Raw genomic sequence first — 17,311 nt, forward strand, 5'->3', positions numbered from 1 at the left:
CACCTGCGGGCAGTGTGGCGACCAAATGCACACAGCACTTCAAGATAACTCAGATTCAAAAACCATTCTTAGCAGAAAGTACAGAAGTTGTGGAGAAAAAAGTCATGTACGGCTTCTGCCCTAAAGCATCTGGAAGGCTGCCCACAACAGCAGGGAGAGACAAATCCACTTCCTGCTTCTTGAGCAGTCGCTCTGTTCCTCCCTGACACGTTCTGTCCATCTGCTCTGGCTCATCTAGGTTCTATACTCTGTTTTGTTTTTGTTTGTTTTTCAGCAATTTCCAGCACACCCTTACATTTTACAGCCAAGTTCTGCCACTGAAGCCAAGCACGGGATTTGGTGGTGAAACCGATTCCCCTATTTGTAGGTGCACCAGGCTGCCTGCACTTTAACAATGTTTTTTTGGAGATCCGGCCCGGGACTTGTACTCTATTAAAAATCCAAAAGGTTGAGTCTGAGCCCAGCAACTTTCCTACTTTTAGACAAAGACTTGATTTCTGGCCCCCAAATGTCCCAGGAAGTGCGTAACCCTCTAAATTCCTTATCATCTGTCTGCACAACATAACACTTTTACCAACTTCATCGTCTTCATAAGGTTGGTAGCTCGTACAGGGCTTCCAAACTTTCATGATAGTAACCGAGAGTACAAAGGACATTTTACGTGACCACCCAACACAGATGCAGCACACACACGTGTAATTAAAAGTTTCATGAAACAATCACTACTTAGTCTCACTTTATCCTGCAGTGACATTTTCCATCCTACTTAATTTCTTAAAGTGCTGGGAGGAGCCCACTAAATTAATGCCATACTCCACTCTTCAATTCGAAAAACAAACCACAATTATTGTCTGGCGATACCACCTAACAGTGCTGATTCCAAGTGGAGAAAAAGCGCATGCAGTCTAACAGAACTATTGTTTCAAAAGGTAGGGAAATCTGCCTGGCTTGGGCACTAAAGGCCACGAGGCTACGAGGTAAAGGAACAAAAGGTATACAGATGAAAGAATTGTTGGACAAGAACACGAAAAGAATTAGTTTTAAAAATAAGTACAATTATAATTAACAGTGATGCAATGCTACCCGTTCATCTACAGACCTAAGCCCAACTTCATCCATTATCCCACTGACGTCCTCCACCTGGTCCAGGACCCAATCCGGGATTCCACCTTGCATTTCGTCATCGTGCTTCCTTAGCCTCCTGTAGTCAGTTTTATTTGTCTTCAACAACTTTAACATTTTTGGAAAGTACTAGACAATTATTTTGTAGAAGGTCTCTCAATTTACATTTGTTTGATATTTTATCATTACAACACGGTGGTACGTTTTTGGCAAAAACACAGAGTAGTGATGTTGCACCCTCCTATCAGAAGGTACACGATTCTCGAATTCAATGCCCAGATACACTGATTAAGTCAGTCAGGTTAAGGCTTCAAAAATCCGTGGAATTAAGGATTCTGATGATCAGCCACACTGAGACAACAGAACTGAGGTAAGGGCCAGGAATCTGCATGTTTAATAAGTTACCCAGGGCATTCTGAAGACACACTTTGAGAAACACTTTAATTTTATTCTCAAAACACCAGTACTTCACCAGTTAGCTCCCTTCACTTAAACAAAATAGTGTAGGCAACTTAGCTCTCAAAAATGCCAGAAATATCTGTCTTTGCCAAAAGGCACCAGTTGTCATGGTCAATTGATCACGCTCTCCAAATTCTCTGTTCCCATTTAGTCCCTTTGATATTTACACATGTTCTGAGTCACTAAAACTTATGGTCTGTAATGTGACTAATACTCTCAGGGTATTTAATAATTACCATGTACTTCATCCGCACATACACTCTCCCCACTGCCCCCCTGAAAGTACCTTGTACTGCTCCAACCACGGATAAAAACAGATCCTAATGTCCACCACAGCAGGAATCTACAACTATCCTTTAAAGGGTCAGCTGCGACTTTGCTAACTAGACCAGCCGAATTCAGGAGCAGCTCTCCTGTGATCAAAAGAGTATTCAGGTGTGAGATGGACGGGGAGGTGGCCATCACCAAGATTTCAGGAACAGAAGGGTGGTGGTCCCTCCTCCACTCGTTCCAGTGACCCAGGGGGACTGTCTACCCCACCCTGCCCAGTTGTTGATGAAAAACTGATTATCTGAAACTCTCCTGGGGGCTTCCATCAAGGGGATCTCCAACTCTAAGCAAAAAGAGGTAAGCTGGGAGATATTGGCCAGTGAGATCTGGATTAGAATACTGCCAGTTCACCCCACAGAACAAAATCCCGCCCTCATCATAAGACACAAAATCACAGCTTCTCAGCAACACAAGGTCCATAGCATCTCACATCTGTCTACAGTTTTCGACACAGCTGCCAGTGAAAAGCAAGTCAAAATAAACAAAACTCAAAGAGGCATACGGAGAGTAAACTCATAAGCTAACATTGCCGGTTCAAGCTATAAGAACTTTAATAAAATTGCTCTACAGTTTTCAGAGGAAGAGAGAGATATTACTAAAAGTCACCTAATTTAGGGGCGCCTGGGTGGCTCAGTTGGCTAAGCAGCCAACTTCAAGTCATGATCTCACAGTTCGTGAATTCCAGTCCCACATCAGGCTCTGTGCTGACCGCTCAGTGCCGGGAGCTGGTTTCCGATTCTGTGTCTCCCTCTCTCTCTGCCCCTCCCCAGCTCGCTCTCGCTCTCTCTCTCTCTCTCTCTCTCTCGCTCTCTCTCTCAAAAATAAATAAACATTAAAAAAAAGTCACCTAATTTAAAGCACATTCCCTTCTCTCATTTGGTTACCAGACACCCTCCCGCCACCAGGTGAAGAAGATGAATATACACCACTCTAAAGCTGTAACACTCAACAGACAATATCATGTAATTAAAACCATGACATTGGTTTTAGCAGACAAGATTCAGAGCTAAAGAAAAACTCACAAGAAAGAGAGTCAAAGTTCAGTCTTTGGCTCTGTGTCCAGTGACGCAGGCTTCTCTGACAGTTCTCTTACAGCTTCCAGGCACAGGTTCTACGTAGAGCACTAGCGAAACCACTTATAACTTACAATGACCTGTATCCAGGCCCTCTCCTCAGTTATATAACCAAACACAGAGTTGGCAAGAGTAATTTATTATCACAAAACGAAGAAAGAAACAAGGAGCATCTCATACTTGTAAGATTTGTATCACGGAGCAAACTGAAGAGAAGGATCGGAGCAAAGTCTCATTGCTACCAAACAGCCCTGCATCGCACGGCAGCCACAGGCTGTTTTGTTCTTCCACTCCAGGAGCTTCCATTGAAACCACCCGTATCAGTTCCCTCCCTCTTACCCTCTAAAACCCGCCTTTCATTATGGTTTATCGTGCCAAACCGTGGTTTTAGAGTCTGCACCTGACTGTTAGCCCCTTGAGGGCAACACCGACGTCAGGCACTTTCAATGCCCCGCGGCACCCAGCAGGTACCAGGACCGCAGGATGTTGGCCTGGACCGTGCAAACTAGAACCAAGCACAACTGAAGTCACCTGCAAGAAGCCAGTCACAGAGATTCTTTTCTCAAAAACCCACTTTCCTATTTTGAAGTTCGTGTTTTCTGGGCTGACCTCCTGCAACGGTCAGTTCTGGTTTATTCCTTCCCCCCAAACTCATCAAACCAAATATACAGTATCTCCACATTTTCCTGCATGTAAATTACGCCCCAGTCAATTAAAAAAAAATTAAGACAGACAAAACCTCCATTATTTAGACATTGGAAAGGGGAAGAAGTATTAACTCTTTAAGAAGTGGCAAACAGTTCGGTGAGAATCATTATAAAATGTTGTGTTTCTTGTCTTCCAACAAGTAACACAAGAACACTGTTCAAAACCAGCAGTCAGCAGCTTCACACTGTCCCTTTCATAAGCCAATCTGCCTGTGAGGACCAAAACTCTTAACTTTTCTTTCTGACTCAGAGTCATGACTAATAACACACTATGCTGGAGAGGTGGCTATTATGGTGGTTGGAAAACAAAGGCACTAAAATATGTCTTCTTGAAAAAATTCATTTCAGCCTTTTTTGGTCATTTGCTTTTCTCTCATAAAATAAAGGAGGATGCTTGCTCCTAGTAATTCTCCTGGCCTTTTACTCCAGGATGTTCCTGTGCCAGAAATACATTTCATGTGGCCTGCCCTCCTCCCAGGATGCACAGAGGCTGGTTAATCCCCTGACAGCAGCTCCTATTTTCCAAAATGCAGCTGGCTCTGGATAGACCCATCTATTCCGTCTATGGGAATTTCTGCCTAAATGCCTTTAGCTTACACTGTTAGCTCAGCCTACACTCTCCATGACAGCAATGTCCTCTTCCAGTGGCTCCTAATTTTCCATGTTGCTTTACTAGAAATATTCCAGTTCACACAATCCTTCCTCTTCCAAACTACAGATTCTGTTTGGGAACTGTCCAGAATACGCAATGTGCAGAAACCTAGATTCAGAGCGAGCCGCACAGGATCACAAAGTCACCAGTAAGCAGAATCACTGATGGAAGAATCTACATTACAGATGTCCCACTCAAATCCTTTTCTGAACACAAAAACATAGTCTCCTTGACTACACTTGGGAGCTCCCGCTCAGCGACATGTTTGCAGGTCTGCTCCAGCACCAAGGAGACTGAAGGACTGCTCACTGATTGCTTCTAGGGAATTAAAAATATCCAGAACTGTCCTTTTAAAATCAAATCCTCAAAAATGAATAAAGACTCACTATTATCTGTTGGAGAGTTCCAGCACTGTTTACCTACTCTATTAGCCATGAACTCATCAGACTTGGCCAGATCCAGAAATGATTTTATCTCACTCAAAGACTCCTAAATCTGAATCCATCTATCTGTTTCTGTAGATTCAGTATAGACGCCCAGGAGAACAAGTAGATTCTCATTACAAAACCGCACCCAAGTTTTGTCTCGTTAGCCTTATGAAAGAGGACACAAGGTTGTAACATAACTTAGAATTCTCCACAGGGAAAGAGATCAAATCCCACCGTATTCATGACAACAAAAACCATGTGTCTGCAGTTGCCCAAAGGCTGTGCGTTGCAAAGTTGACCCCTGAACAGCACAGGTTTGAACGGCATGGATCCACTCATACATGGATTTTTAAAAACGTAATACAGTACTATACATGTATTTTCTTTCTTATGATTTTCTTAATACCTCTTTTCTCCAGCTTACTTTATCATAAGAATACAGTATATAATACATACATAACATACAAAATGTTTGCTAACTGATTATTTACATTATCGGTCGGGCTCCTGGTCAACAGGTTTTTAGCAGTTAAGTTTTTAGGGGGTCAAACGTTACACACAGATTAAAAAAACATTTTTTTAATGTTTATTTTTGAAAGAGAGTGCAAGTGGGGGAAGGGCAGAGAGAGAGAGGGAGAAACAGAATCTGAAGCAGACTCTAGGCTCCAAGCTGTTAGCACAGAGCCCGATGAGAGGCTTGAGCCCACGAACCACGAGATCATGACCTGAACCGAAGTCAGATGGTCAACCGGCTGAGCCACCAGGCATCCCCCACACACAGATTTTTGACTGTGCCGGGGTGGGGGGGGGGGTGGCGCCCCCTGTTGTTCAAGGGTTAACTGTACTTTGATATGAACGCAAAAGTAAGAATAATTCTTTAAATGATCTTGAAACATTGCTCTTTTGTCGGGGGAATGATAGAGCACTGGTCAATTACAATTTAACAGTCCCATTTTCTCACAATTCCATTATTTCTCTATAACTATTCCAGTAGGAATTCATTATAACTTATATTAGGTACAAAGAACAAATGTTTTTTAAAATGAGGATAAAAGAACAAAAGGAAAAGGAAAGGAGAACTAGAAATGTTCTCTATCCTGATCTGGGCGATGATTACAGGGGCATATACACATATGAAAATTCACTGAGCAGTATGCTGAAGGGTTGTACTTTTTTTTTTTTTCACTATAAGCTATCTCTTGATTAAGAAGGGTTTTTTTTAGGGGCGCCAGGGTGGCTCAGTTGGTTAAGCATCCGACTTCGGCTCAGGTTATAATCTCATGGTTCATGAGTTTGAGCCCTGCATCGGGCTCTGTGCTGATGGCTCAGAGCCTAGAGCCTGCTTCCGATTCTGTGTCTCCCCTCCCCCAATCACTCTCTCTCTCTCCCTGTTGTTCAAAAAAATAAACATTAAAAAAAAAGTTGTTTTTTTTTTAAAGGACATAGAAGAAAAATGAAAATCCACAGGTGAAGGTAGTATTTAAAATTCCTCAAATTTTCTTTTGTTCATTAAATAAGTATTTGTTCAGCACCCTGTTTTATTCCCGACACACTGCAAGATGCTGAGGCTAACACCGTAATTAAGACACAGTCATTGGACACAGCGTTCGTGATCTAAGAGCGGGGACAGGCAAGTAAACAAGAAATTATAATACGGTGTGTGGTGAGTATTATGACAAGAATAAGCACAGGGAGTTGGTACACATGGTCAGGTATCTAATTCACTTTCGGAGAACCAGAGTTCTTTTTGCCCGTGAAAAATCTCACAGGTTGAAACACATCTCAGGTTTTTATTTTAAGGCTGAAAGACCCATCATTATTTTCTTTTTTAAAAGCACCACAAAATTAACTTTTTTGTTTTTCTCATGAGGTATACTAGAAGTTCAATCCTTTATGTCATCTCTAAGGTCACAGTCACTCACTAAAAATAAACATTAGCAGTGGTCACAGTGATGCAGGCCATCAGGCTAGGAGCTTTTTAGGACGGTGCACAAGGACTCTGAAGCAAACAAGATGTTCCCAAGTAAGTTACCACTCAGTTGACTTAAAGCTTTCTTTAAGGAAAGTGCTGCATGTGGCCACTCTTACTTAATGTTTAACCCCCTCCTCACATCAAAACAATTTCTTTACTTAGTGTAACACAACAAGCTACCTGGAAAAAGTCTGTTCAAAAGGAAATAATTTAAATGCAAGGGGAAAACTGTGGTAAAGGTAAGAACAACTGGTTAGAAAACAACGAGAACTGAGCAAACCCTAGGAAAACGATGGCCATTGCCCAGAGTCACAAGTACGTGAAAGCAAGACCAGAGAGGCCTGAGAGAATGTGGCTAAGACTGCCGCAGCTGCACAAGTCAGAGCAGCGGCAGACTTATCCTCGTGTTACGGCTACACCCCCACGACACGTGCTTGTGAACGACTCCAGGCCCTTCTCTCCGGAAAGCAGTCAAATTAATGAAGAACCTACAGGTTCTGGAGTCCAGGTTCTTGCCCCGACTCCACATGCTACCCAACAGAGACGTGGCTGGCAAAACCGTGCTCTTTGTAAATCTCGGGCAGATGAGCAGAAAACCCACACAAACGGTGTCCTGCCACGTAAGACGGGCCTGCTGGCGAGGGGACGCTCGCTCGGCGACTCAGATCAGCAACCGAAACACACCAGCAGCGTTACCTGTCGGCCTTCATCAGAAGGTTCGGCGGCAGCTCCAGGAGCTGGTTGTGCTGTACATCCAAGACCTCCACCGAGGTCCTTTCCAGCCTCTCAGGGAGCCTCGTCAGCTCGTTGTGTCCCGCCAGTAGCTTCCGGAGAGCGCCGTTACAAAATAAGCTGCGCAAAAGGGGACAAGACAGAAGGAAACTTACTGAGAGCTAATTCGGGACAAAGAATAAAAAATGAACAGGAGTCGAATACTTAAAACAAGCTCTCCGAAGAAACAAATTCATTCAGAGCAACTGCAAATTCACATTACCATAAGTTCAAACTTGGAGCTCTTACATTTCAGTGTTTTCCATACTGCATGAATAAATAAGTAAATAAGAAAACCTATGAGCAGGAATATTTAACAAAGCAGCTCTACTTAGTGAAAGTGAAGAAACAAGTTTCATAGGAGATACCGAAGAGAACAGTCTACCCTTGTTAGACTCACTGGGCGAGCTTTAAAAGGTTGTAGGCTTCCCACGGTAGGCCTTGTTTCTCGTATTGCCCTAGAACACGGGTGTTTTACCCACAACAGATTCTGAATAAATACAGTCGATCAATTTTTAACCATAGGATCCACATTAAATAAGGATTCTTCTATCCAATTAAACTTTTACAAATGCCAACAGATAAAATGTTACATTTTTCCTCATCTGCATTTCACAATCACAATTATTTCTCCGTTTCCTCACTCCCTTCTCTTTGGTTTAATCCTAGGCTGAACAGAGACCCTCTCCTAAAGAGAAGAAAACACACTTAATCCACTATTTTCTCTCGAGACTCAGAGAGCTGTTTGGAACCTTGGCTGTGTTTCTTCCATGGGTTATCAAAAACGGAAACAAATGTTGAATACTTTTTAATCAAGTACAAATCCATTTCATGACCAATTCAGACTTCTCCAACAGTGGTAGAGAACAAAACGGGCCCCAGGGTCAAACACAGAAGTGTGGGGCCTGTGGGAAAGAGAAGTTATCATTTGCATCCAGGATCATCTGGAGTGAGAATTCATTTACACTGCTGTCAAAGAGTGAGGCTGCCTCACCCCACCTCCTGTCTTCTAGCACTCTGACCTCACTCACGGACGGCCAGAGCTGTTACAATCACTCCACATTATGGTATAACTTTATTCACTTAGAATCAAGCTAGATCCTTCGCTCACAAAGATGCAACCAACCTGTCTCAATGCCGTGACAGCACAGGCTGCCACGAAAGGTGTGTGGCCTGCCCGACTTTGAAGATTTAGCTACCAGTGTAACAAGACAGGTTATCCAGGACTGCCATTCAGTCACAGCTACTACAGGGGGCAGTCTCTGTCATTTACCTGACACCAGTAATTCAGGACTTGGTTCACCATTTTTACTGTCTCACTGGGCCTGGGGTACAATTCAGGATTCTTAGAGGGTAGAATGTATAATTTATAACTACACACACACACACACACACACACTTACTTTACCCTTAAACAAATGAATATCTGAAGGACCGGTGAGAAAATCTTTATTTTGATTTTTCCAAATAAAGGAGATTTTATAACTACAGTATGAGTCTTAACTGCTAATTACTGGACTTAGCTAAATTCTTTTGGATACTATCTAAGCATTGTTTTCCTTTTAGTACATTTCCACTTTTTAAATATTAATTTGTCTGGTGAAGTTCTTCACATACATGGCTTAGATAAACAAAGCTTGAATATCAAAGCAACTTCGAATGAATTGCTGTCTTGCCTGAATATTAGATCAATGATAGGGCTGACAGAAAGTGTGCAAGTAAACACCACAAATAGGAAAACAATACGTATTCTTTTTGTCCCACATATTACACACATTACATACACACACACACACACACACACACACACACACACACACACACAGGCTGTTTAATTCCTTGACAATAGGGCATTTAGAATTTATTTTGAATAAACATCCATTTAGATCCCCCAAAAGCATGACTAATGCAGATCCAATCAAGGATGAATTAACTTCGGAGAAAACTGGATAAAATATCAGTTATCTTGTTTGTTTAATTGTTGGGTTTGTGTACAGAATGTTTTTTTGGAGCCTACCGTGAAACAGAGGCCTTAAATGCCAATGTGCTATCTGTTGGATTGGGCGGGTCGAAGTGGGGAAGAGAACAGAGAAAACAGAAGAAAGGTAACATTGCAACATTTTTCCAACAAAATTTCCCCCCATTAGTAATAGCCTATTATGATTTTTGCTGTTTGTCTTCTGAAAGGGTCTGTCTCTCACACGTATGCACACTGCTGTCCACAGGGCACACCATCAAAATCATCTTGATAATGGTGATGGGCTACACAGGGTCACCTACATGCTCAGTCAACACAAAACTCTAAAGCAGAAAGCATTTTCAAATAGAACTGAAATTCCAGGTATAACATATGGCCAAGGAACAAAGTAAAATTAACTGAGCTTTCCAGGGATTGAAATGTAACCCAGATTTCTTTTATGAGATCTATATTCTAACAGCATTAACCAACGGAAATCTAATGCAAGCCACAAATGTCATTTAAAATGTTCTAGTAGCGACAGTAAAAAAAGGTGAAAAGAAACAAATTCAGTCTTACATTTTATTTGTCCCACTATCTCCAAACTATTATTTTAACGTGTAACTAATATACAGTATTGAGATATTTTGCATCTGGTGTATATTTTACACGCAAGGATGAGGAACATTCTAAATCTCAATGGTCACATATGACTAGTGCATACCATACTGGACAGAAGAGATATACACTCATATAAAAGATAAATAGCATTTTCATCATCACAGAAAATTCTATAGGATAACACTGGAATAGCCTTCCTTTTGTTATTAATCCATGGCTAGTCACTAACAGTCAATACTATTTTGTACTAGAATTAGTTCACCTGAAGGTATCTGTATCAATGGCCTTAGACATCATTACATGGCTGTTTTACAAATCTTGCCATTAAAATGAAAATTTACGAAATTTACATTAAGAGAAAAGAGAAGGAAAGTCAAGTCCTTGGACCTTTCTTTCATACCAAGAAAAAGAGAATCTAGTTTGCTCTTTCTAGGTTTAATGATCTAATAATCTTTTTTTCCAAGGTTATGTTTGAGGAAAACCAAAAATTATTTGTGGGGAAGGCAAGCGTGTTAAGTCAACAGACAGAAGTGGAAGATTCTGAAAGAACTGAGATTACAGAAGTGAAGCAATCGTATTGTTGGCTGAGTTTTCAAACACAGCTTATTTAAAAACATCCCTAAGCACGGCCCCGCATGGCTCTGGAAAGCCTGGTTGACGAAGTCTCACTCTATCGTCCACTGCATGAAGAAAGTCTGTAATTCAAAGACATCATAGGAGATAAAAGATATTAAAAATAAAGCTTTAAAACAAATTCTTGTAGGAGTTCACAATAATAAGCTAAATTACTTAAAAACTGCTGATCTAATTTGAGACCCTCTCACTTGATCTGTAATACTCACCGTGCAGGAAGTTCGCATATTTGATTATGACTAATATCCAAAACTTCCAGCTTTCGGCTTTCGCATACCCACTCAGGCACGTTTTCTAAGCAGTTCCTAAATATAAGAATATACAATTTTGTTGTTGTTGTTGATTGGAATTTGGCCTAAAATATGGTTTGAAACTGTAAATAATTATGTAGAGTAAAACTTTAAATGAAATACCAAAGTATAGTGAGTATTAACCAAAAGGATATGTCTATTCACTTTATATTCACAAGATGAAGTGTGACAAGGAATAGGAAAAAAAGAAAAAGTAAAAAAGGACACAGCTACAGCATTTCTAAAGTCTTAAAAAAAAAAAAAAAAAAAAAAGAGGTATGTTTTTCGGAATTGCTATCCTAAAAAGTTTATAAGCCCATGCAAGTTTAGCAAGAAGATGTCTTATATTGGAAAAAACAAATGAACAAGTAAACATACACATTCTTTCAATTAAGTCAAATGGCATAAAATAGTTTTATTTTCCAATTTACTTTTTTTACACTTAACATTTTTTAAATGCTTCTCTACTCTCGTAGGTATCATGGGATCACAGATAAAAGGAAAGAAATGACAGCAGAGAAAAGGCACACTGACTCTTAAGAGTCAGAATTTTTATTTGAAAATATTAACTGAGGCATTACATGGTAATCATAATTACCAGTAACGAGTGAATTAAACTAATGCTGACTTTATTGTTAAATGAACCGATTACTTCTTAGACAAATCTACTACCATGAGTACCTCCCTAGTCATGGATTATTAGTAGCCTTTTCTCTTCTTTTTTAAATATGTGAAGTGACCAGGCACAAAGAATGTAAAGTGCTATGTACATTATGAGCAGGTGAACAATTCCATGAAAAGATGATGCTTGGGATGGGACTGTATTAGAGCAAAAGTGAAAACAGTTGGGATTATTAAAGGTGGTGGCCTTGTGTGTGACTTAAAAATAATGCTCTTTAATTTTTCAAGAATACTACCTTTTCAACTAAAATACAGAAAAGGTGGCATTGTTTTCTGCTCAGTGTTTGTATAGGTACACATGGTTCTGGCTTTGAAGGCCAGAAGACACAATTTGTTTATTTTACTATAGTTAACCCCTACGACATCTTCCCAGGATAGGAGAGTGAAAGTCCCTCTCGCTGTAAAGAACCTCATTATACAGCAATAAGACTCACAGAAGTGACAAACATAACCAGGGACTTTGCTCTGGAGGACCTAGTAAACACCATGAGGGGGGACAGCTCAGTTCCTGTACCTGACATGAATACAGAAGAGGAGGAAGTGAAAGACTCAGAGTTATGTCAGGGGAATCAGGTTCTCCAAGAGCAAGTCCGATAGTTGGGGAGGCGAATGAGGCAGAGCGTGTTATAGCGAAGGTCTGGACATGAGAGTTATAAAGCAAGACGAGCAGCATTTAAGGGGCAGAATTCAGGGAAAAGCAAGACAGGGTTTCCAATTCAGTCTCACTCAGGGGTTTTAATGGGAACCATTTGCTAATTACGTCCTGCAAACAAAGGGTAAATAGATTTACTCCGACTCTCTTACAATACATCTGTTCAAGATATTTATATACACTCATGCATGCAATCCCCACTCTAGTACCATTCTCATTTAAAAGTTAATGCAGCAGTCAAGATTGGTAGGAAAAAATAACAATTTAATCATGCAATAATCTGACTAAAAGTTTTATTAAACAAACCTGACATGAATTTAGTAGAAAAAATGCACATAGCACTACTCATAAAGTAGTTTATAATTACAAATTTATGATAAAATTGTAATTGTAATAAATCTGACACTTTCTTACATAATTCTGATTGAGAACCTTATTAAACTAACTAGGTTTGTGTATTTTCATGACGAAAGGCAAATTCTGCACCTGAGCAATTACATGGCAGCTGTATCGGATTTTATACACTAAAATGAATTAGCACTTGGTGAGCGGGTCATGTACTGTGGCTATTCAGAAAGTTTTCCTTTTTTCCTTTTTTCTTTTTTTTTAATGTTTATTTTTGAGAGAGAGAGACAGAGAGAAGGAGGGAGGGAGGCAAGGAGGATGAGTGGGGGAGGGTCAGAGAGAGGAGAGACAGAATACAAAGCAGGCTCTAGGCTCTGAGCTATCAGCACAGAGCCTGACGTGGGGCTTGAACTCACAGACGAGATCATGACCTGAGCTGAAGTCGAACACTTAACTGACTGGGCCACACAGGCTCCTCTATTCAGAAAATTTTGGATATTTCCTTTGGAATTATGTTAAAAGTAAATTTCAATTTTTGTGTGTTAAGATTATTAAAGTCTAATTTGTATACATACATGTTTTATGCCTTCTGGAAAAAGTCTACTATAATATTTGTGGGAACTGGGGTCAATATGACACATTGCAGTAGTGAATTTGTATAAAAGGTGAGATGGTCTGCCGTTTGCAAATGAGCTAAGTAAGCAGGCTGTATGGAAATCCTACCTTGGGAGGCTTAGTTGCTAAGATGTAGGTACACAGTAACAGAGGGAAGGAAAAAAAATCAAAGAAACACAGCACAATATTTAAAAAAAAAAATGAAATTAACATCATTTCAGCGAAAGACAGAAGATATGGTTAATATAGTTAAAGAACTTCTAGACCTTCCAGCCATAGAGCTTCAACTCACTAATCTTTCAGGCTCAAACGTGGTGGTCAAATTGGGTCCATGGGGACCTAATACCTTGATTCTTCTATTTTTTAGGTATACTTCACAAATATTATTTTAACTGACAGATATTTAGTAAAACTATTGAATTTAATTTGTAATACTTACAGTAAAAAGTTTTTAGGCATAAGCTCAGACAGGATCATCTAAATAGTTTTCAAGCAGCCTCTAGAGTGCTCTAGGACTTGGCTTCTTACCTTGAAACGTCCATGTAGGACAGATAATTTGGAACTGGGTAAACATCCAGTTGTACAAGTTCTAGGAGGCAGGAAAAAAAACCACAAAGACATTACCATTCAAGTCACACAGAGACTCTTTTTGTATACAGAACATCATTACTGCGCTTTATTCTCCATTGTTTACATTAGGAAGTACAATACATCCATTTGTTAAACTTGGAAACTACAGGAAAGTACAGAGAACTTCCAATTTAATCACAAGATCTTATTCAGAGAATGAAATAAACCACTCGTTCTATTTTCCTACCTTTTCCCCAGCCACTTACTGAGGTTGTCCTCTTGTTATGCATGCTGAATGTTTACCTAGAAGATTAACTTTTAACATTTAGATTTCCTTTCTGAAAACCAAATGCATCTGGCTTCTGCCTTCTGCATTCTACTGAAACAGCGCTCTTAAGGGTCACCAATGACTTCCTCTACTCAAATCGGAAAACCCTTCCTCCAAACTGTATGAAATGCGATACCACCATCTACCTAGGGCTTTGTTTCCCAGAGTAGTTTCTAGATGTCCTTCTGCTTCTCCAAACACTTACCGTGTCGTTCACAAGTTCAGCACCTGTCTGACACCAGCTGCGAGGGCTTTGTAAGTCTGCTGTTGGTGCCAGCTCCCTTCTCTTTCCCAGTTACCTTACTTCCACAGTTCCAGGTACCACCTCTAAACAGATGAGTTTCAAATCAACATCTGTAGTCTTGGCTGCAAGTTCCCATTTGCTCCCAGGAAAACCACTCCACTGACGGGGATCGGCAGGGTGGCGAGGACTCCACTCTTCTCCCATAGATACACTCTGTACTCTACTCTCATGGGAACAGTCTTACGGCATCCATCATGTGTCCCTCCTCTTAAGAATCTCCACGGGTTCTTACAGCTTACTGCACAAGCTTCAAAGCCATGCGTCCCATAATTACTTCTTACCATTTTCTAGCAGGCACCTAGGAGTTCAGAATTCCCTGTCTTCTCCCATCTGCCGAACAGACCACATTCAGATTCCTTCCTCTTCCACACCCACTTTGTGCCTTCTGGCTATCCAAATCCTATAACCATTCAGTGATGGAGACCTATCGCTATTTGAGGTCTAGCTGGTTTTTCCAGTGAGATGACAATATTTAACTCATTTAGAAAATAAAATCGCCTATCCTTTAGGACTCCTGCACAGCACGATGCATAGACCAGGTGCTTGATAAACGCTGTTCAACTTGGAGTACTAAATACTAGTTTTCACTCAGTTTTCTGATTGAGGGAATCAAAATCCTCCTGTTAGCAAATATATGTCCATATGATCTTTTCTTTTTTAGAAATGTCATGATTTCTAGATTCTGAAGAAGAGTGCTCATTAAATGAGTAAGACTCTTGACTTGTGGTGTCCCTGTGGGTATATAATTCAGGTCTCTCTTAAGATTAGCTCCTTTGTTAGTGGAACATGAAATCTGAGACCCTGAATAGAGTCCAGAATGGACCTTCCTTTCATTTTTACTCTCCAATATTAAATCACGGTTCCAGATTTACTATCCTAACAAGGTAGTCCAAGAAATAGTTTATTAAGGCCCGTTAAGCAGAGGAGCCAAATCAAAAGTGGAGTAAGTTACCTAAGTACTACAATATGACAAAAACAAATTCGAAACTATAAAATCTCCTGTTTTGATTCCTTTAAATACCATACCAGCATTCTGCTTTTATTATTTTTATCGCAGCAAAATTTGACACTTATTTTAGTAAATGGGCAAAGTAAAATCAAAGCGAGGCATCATCACATCAAAGCAATGATGTTGCTGAGTAAATTCTTGGAACCAAAAGAGAAACTTTGATGTGGTGTTATGTTACATACCGTTAGAAGAGGCATAGAGTGCTTTTAGGAAGTAGCCACAGATGTTTAATGTCACCAGCTGATTCCTTTCACAGTGCAAAACTTCAATGTTGTTGAAAATCATAGCATCGAGGTCACCAAGCTTATTGTCGCGCAGATCAAGCTGAGTGACGTGCTGGAGAAAGTCCACTTCGTCTGCTATTAGCTTCCTAATTATGTTCAGTCTTGAAGAGAAAGGCCACAAACAGAGACTCTAATTAACCGCCATGCTAGAAACAAATGGCCACACCCTGATACGGTGAGCTAAGGAGAAGGGATGCACGCCTCACTATGTTACAGTCTTCCATCATTTCTTACATCTCTGCATCTGGACTTCCTTAACTGGCTAGATTCTTTGGCTATTTTTAGCGACAACTCCAGGAAGGTCTTAATCTTGGCAATATATTCTGAAACACACTTTGGACCACTTAGGCTGGAAGAGAATCACACACATTGATTTTACCTTAATTCATTGCAAGAGGGAAAAAAAAAATCCACTTAATCATTTATTTCCACAGAATTTGATTGAAAGAACACAAGAAACACAACCCAGACCAACCCATTAGGCACATTACAACTAGAGTGAATGTTTAAGGAAGGAGAAAGGATTCGTGAGCACGGAGGTGAGCAGAATTTAAGGGAGAAGGCGGGAGGGGCGGGTGTGTGTGTGTGTGTGTGTGTGTGTGTGTGTGTGTGTAAATGAATGGGAGCCACATATGCACCAGAGATGAAAATGCAAACATCTGGATTTCTGGCTGGCTTAGACCGAGGACTGATTACCAAAACTATCTCCATCATTAAAATATTGCTTGAAAGAGCGAAGCACAGAAAATACTGACATTTGGCATCTAGGATTCGCTGAGAAATTAGAAAACAAAGGACGACAAATCTAGGACAGAGCAAGGCACAGGGGAAAACTGGCAGAACCTCCGCCAGGAGAACCAGCTAGCTCACGGACTGAGGTGGCCACAGATGAGATGCTCCCAAGAAGATACGGAAGTAGTAACGGGGACTAGGAATCAGTAGAATGACGACACACTTAACTTCAAATGGGAGAAAAAGAGACGGAAATCTCAATTCCTAGTCTGCTAGGCTACCCCCAACTCCTTTACCAACCAACAAACAAGAACCCTGCACTTCTCATAACAAAGTGCTGAAATAATGCACGTGGGCTACAACAGCATTAACAGGAGGGCTGGAGCTTAGGAAAAAGCTAAAGGCTCCTGGCTGTGAATTTCTGCCCTTTGAAAAAATAAAATAAAATGATGAAAACGGAATTATTACTAGCAATATCATAAAGTCACTGGAACACAAGGATGGGTGACAGACAGCAAAGAGCTGGGATTTGTCAATCTGTAAGCATAGCATATGGCCACTTTAAATGTCCCCAACAGGATTTGTTTTTTGCTTTTCTTTTTTTATTCCAGGTTGTAAGATTTAAAAACTGGCCTCAACCGAGCAATTTGCCTATTTCCAAATGCTCAGGAGATTACTAGACTATGGACACAGAATTTTTTAAAAGTCTCATTTTGGATACAACAGACTGTAGGAGTTGAAAAAAAAGGTCCCATGTTCTTCCTAATTTACACTGT

The 17,311-nt window shown here is 40.4% G+C and overlaps 1 protein-coding gene across 1 annotated transcript in view; it reads right to left on the minus strand.

Moving 5' to 3' along the window:
* PHLPP1 (PH domain and leucine rich repeat protein phosphatase 1) overlaps nucleotides 1-17,311 on the minus strand; it is a 215,108-nt gene that overhangs the window by 34,795 nt on the left and 163,002 nt on the right. Inside the window, exons 7-10 of the mRNA XM_030336622.1 lie at nucleotides 15,702-15,904; nucleotides 13,837-13,897; nucleotides 10,935-11,030; nucleotides 7,440-7,595 (exon numbers count right to left, since the gene is read on the minus strand). Of these exons, the coding sequence (XP_030192482.1) occupies nucleotides 7,440-7,595; nucleotides 10,935-11,030; nucleotides 13,837-13,897; nucleotides 15,702-15,904 (516 nt within the window). The remainder of the gene's footprint in view (nucleotides 1-7,439; nucleotides 7,596-10,934; nucleotides 11,031-13,836; nucleotides 13,898-15,701; nucleotides 15,905-17,311) is intronic.

This window comes from Lynx canadensis, chromosome D3 (genome assembly GCF_007474595.2).
Source record: "Lynx canadensis isolate LIC74 chromosome D3, mLynCan4.pri.v2, whole genome shotgun sequence".
NCBI classification, from domain to species: Eukaryota; Metazoa; Chordata; class Mammalia; order Carnivora; family Felidae; genus Lynx; species Lynx canadensis.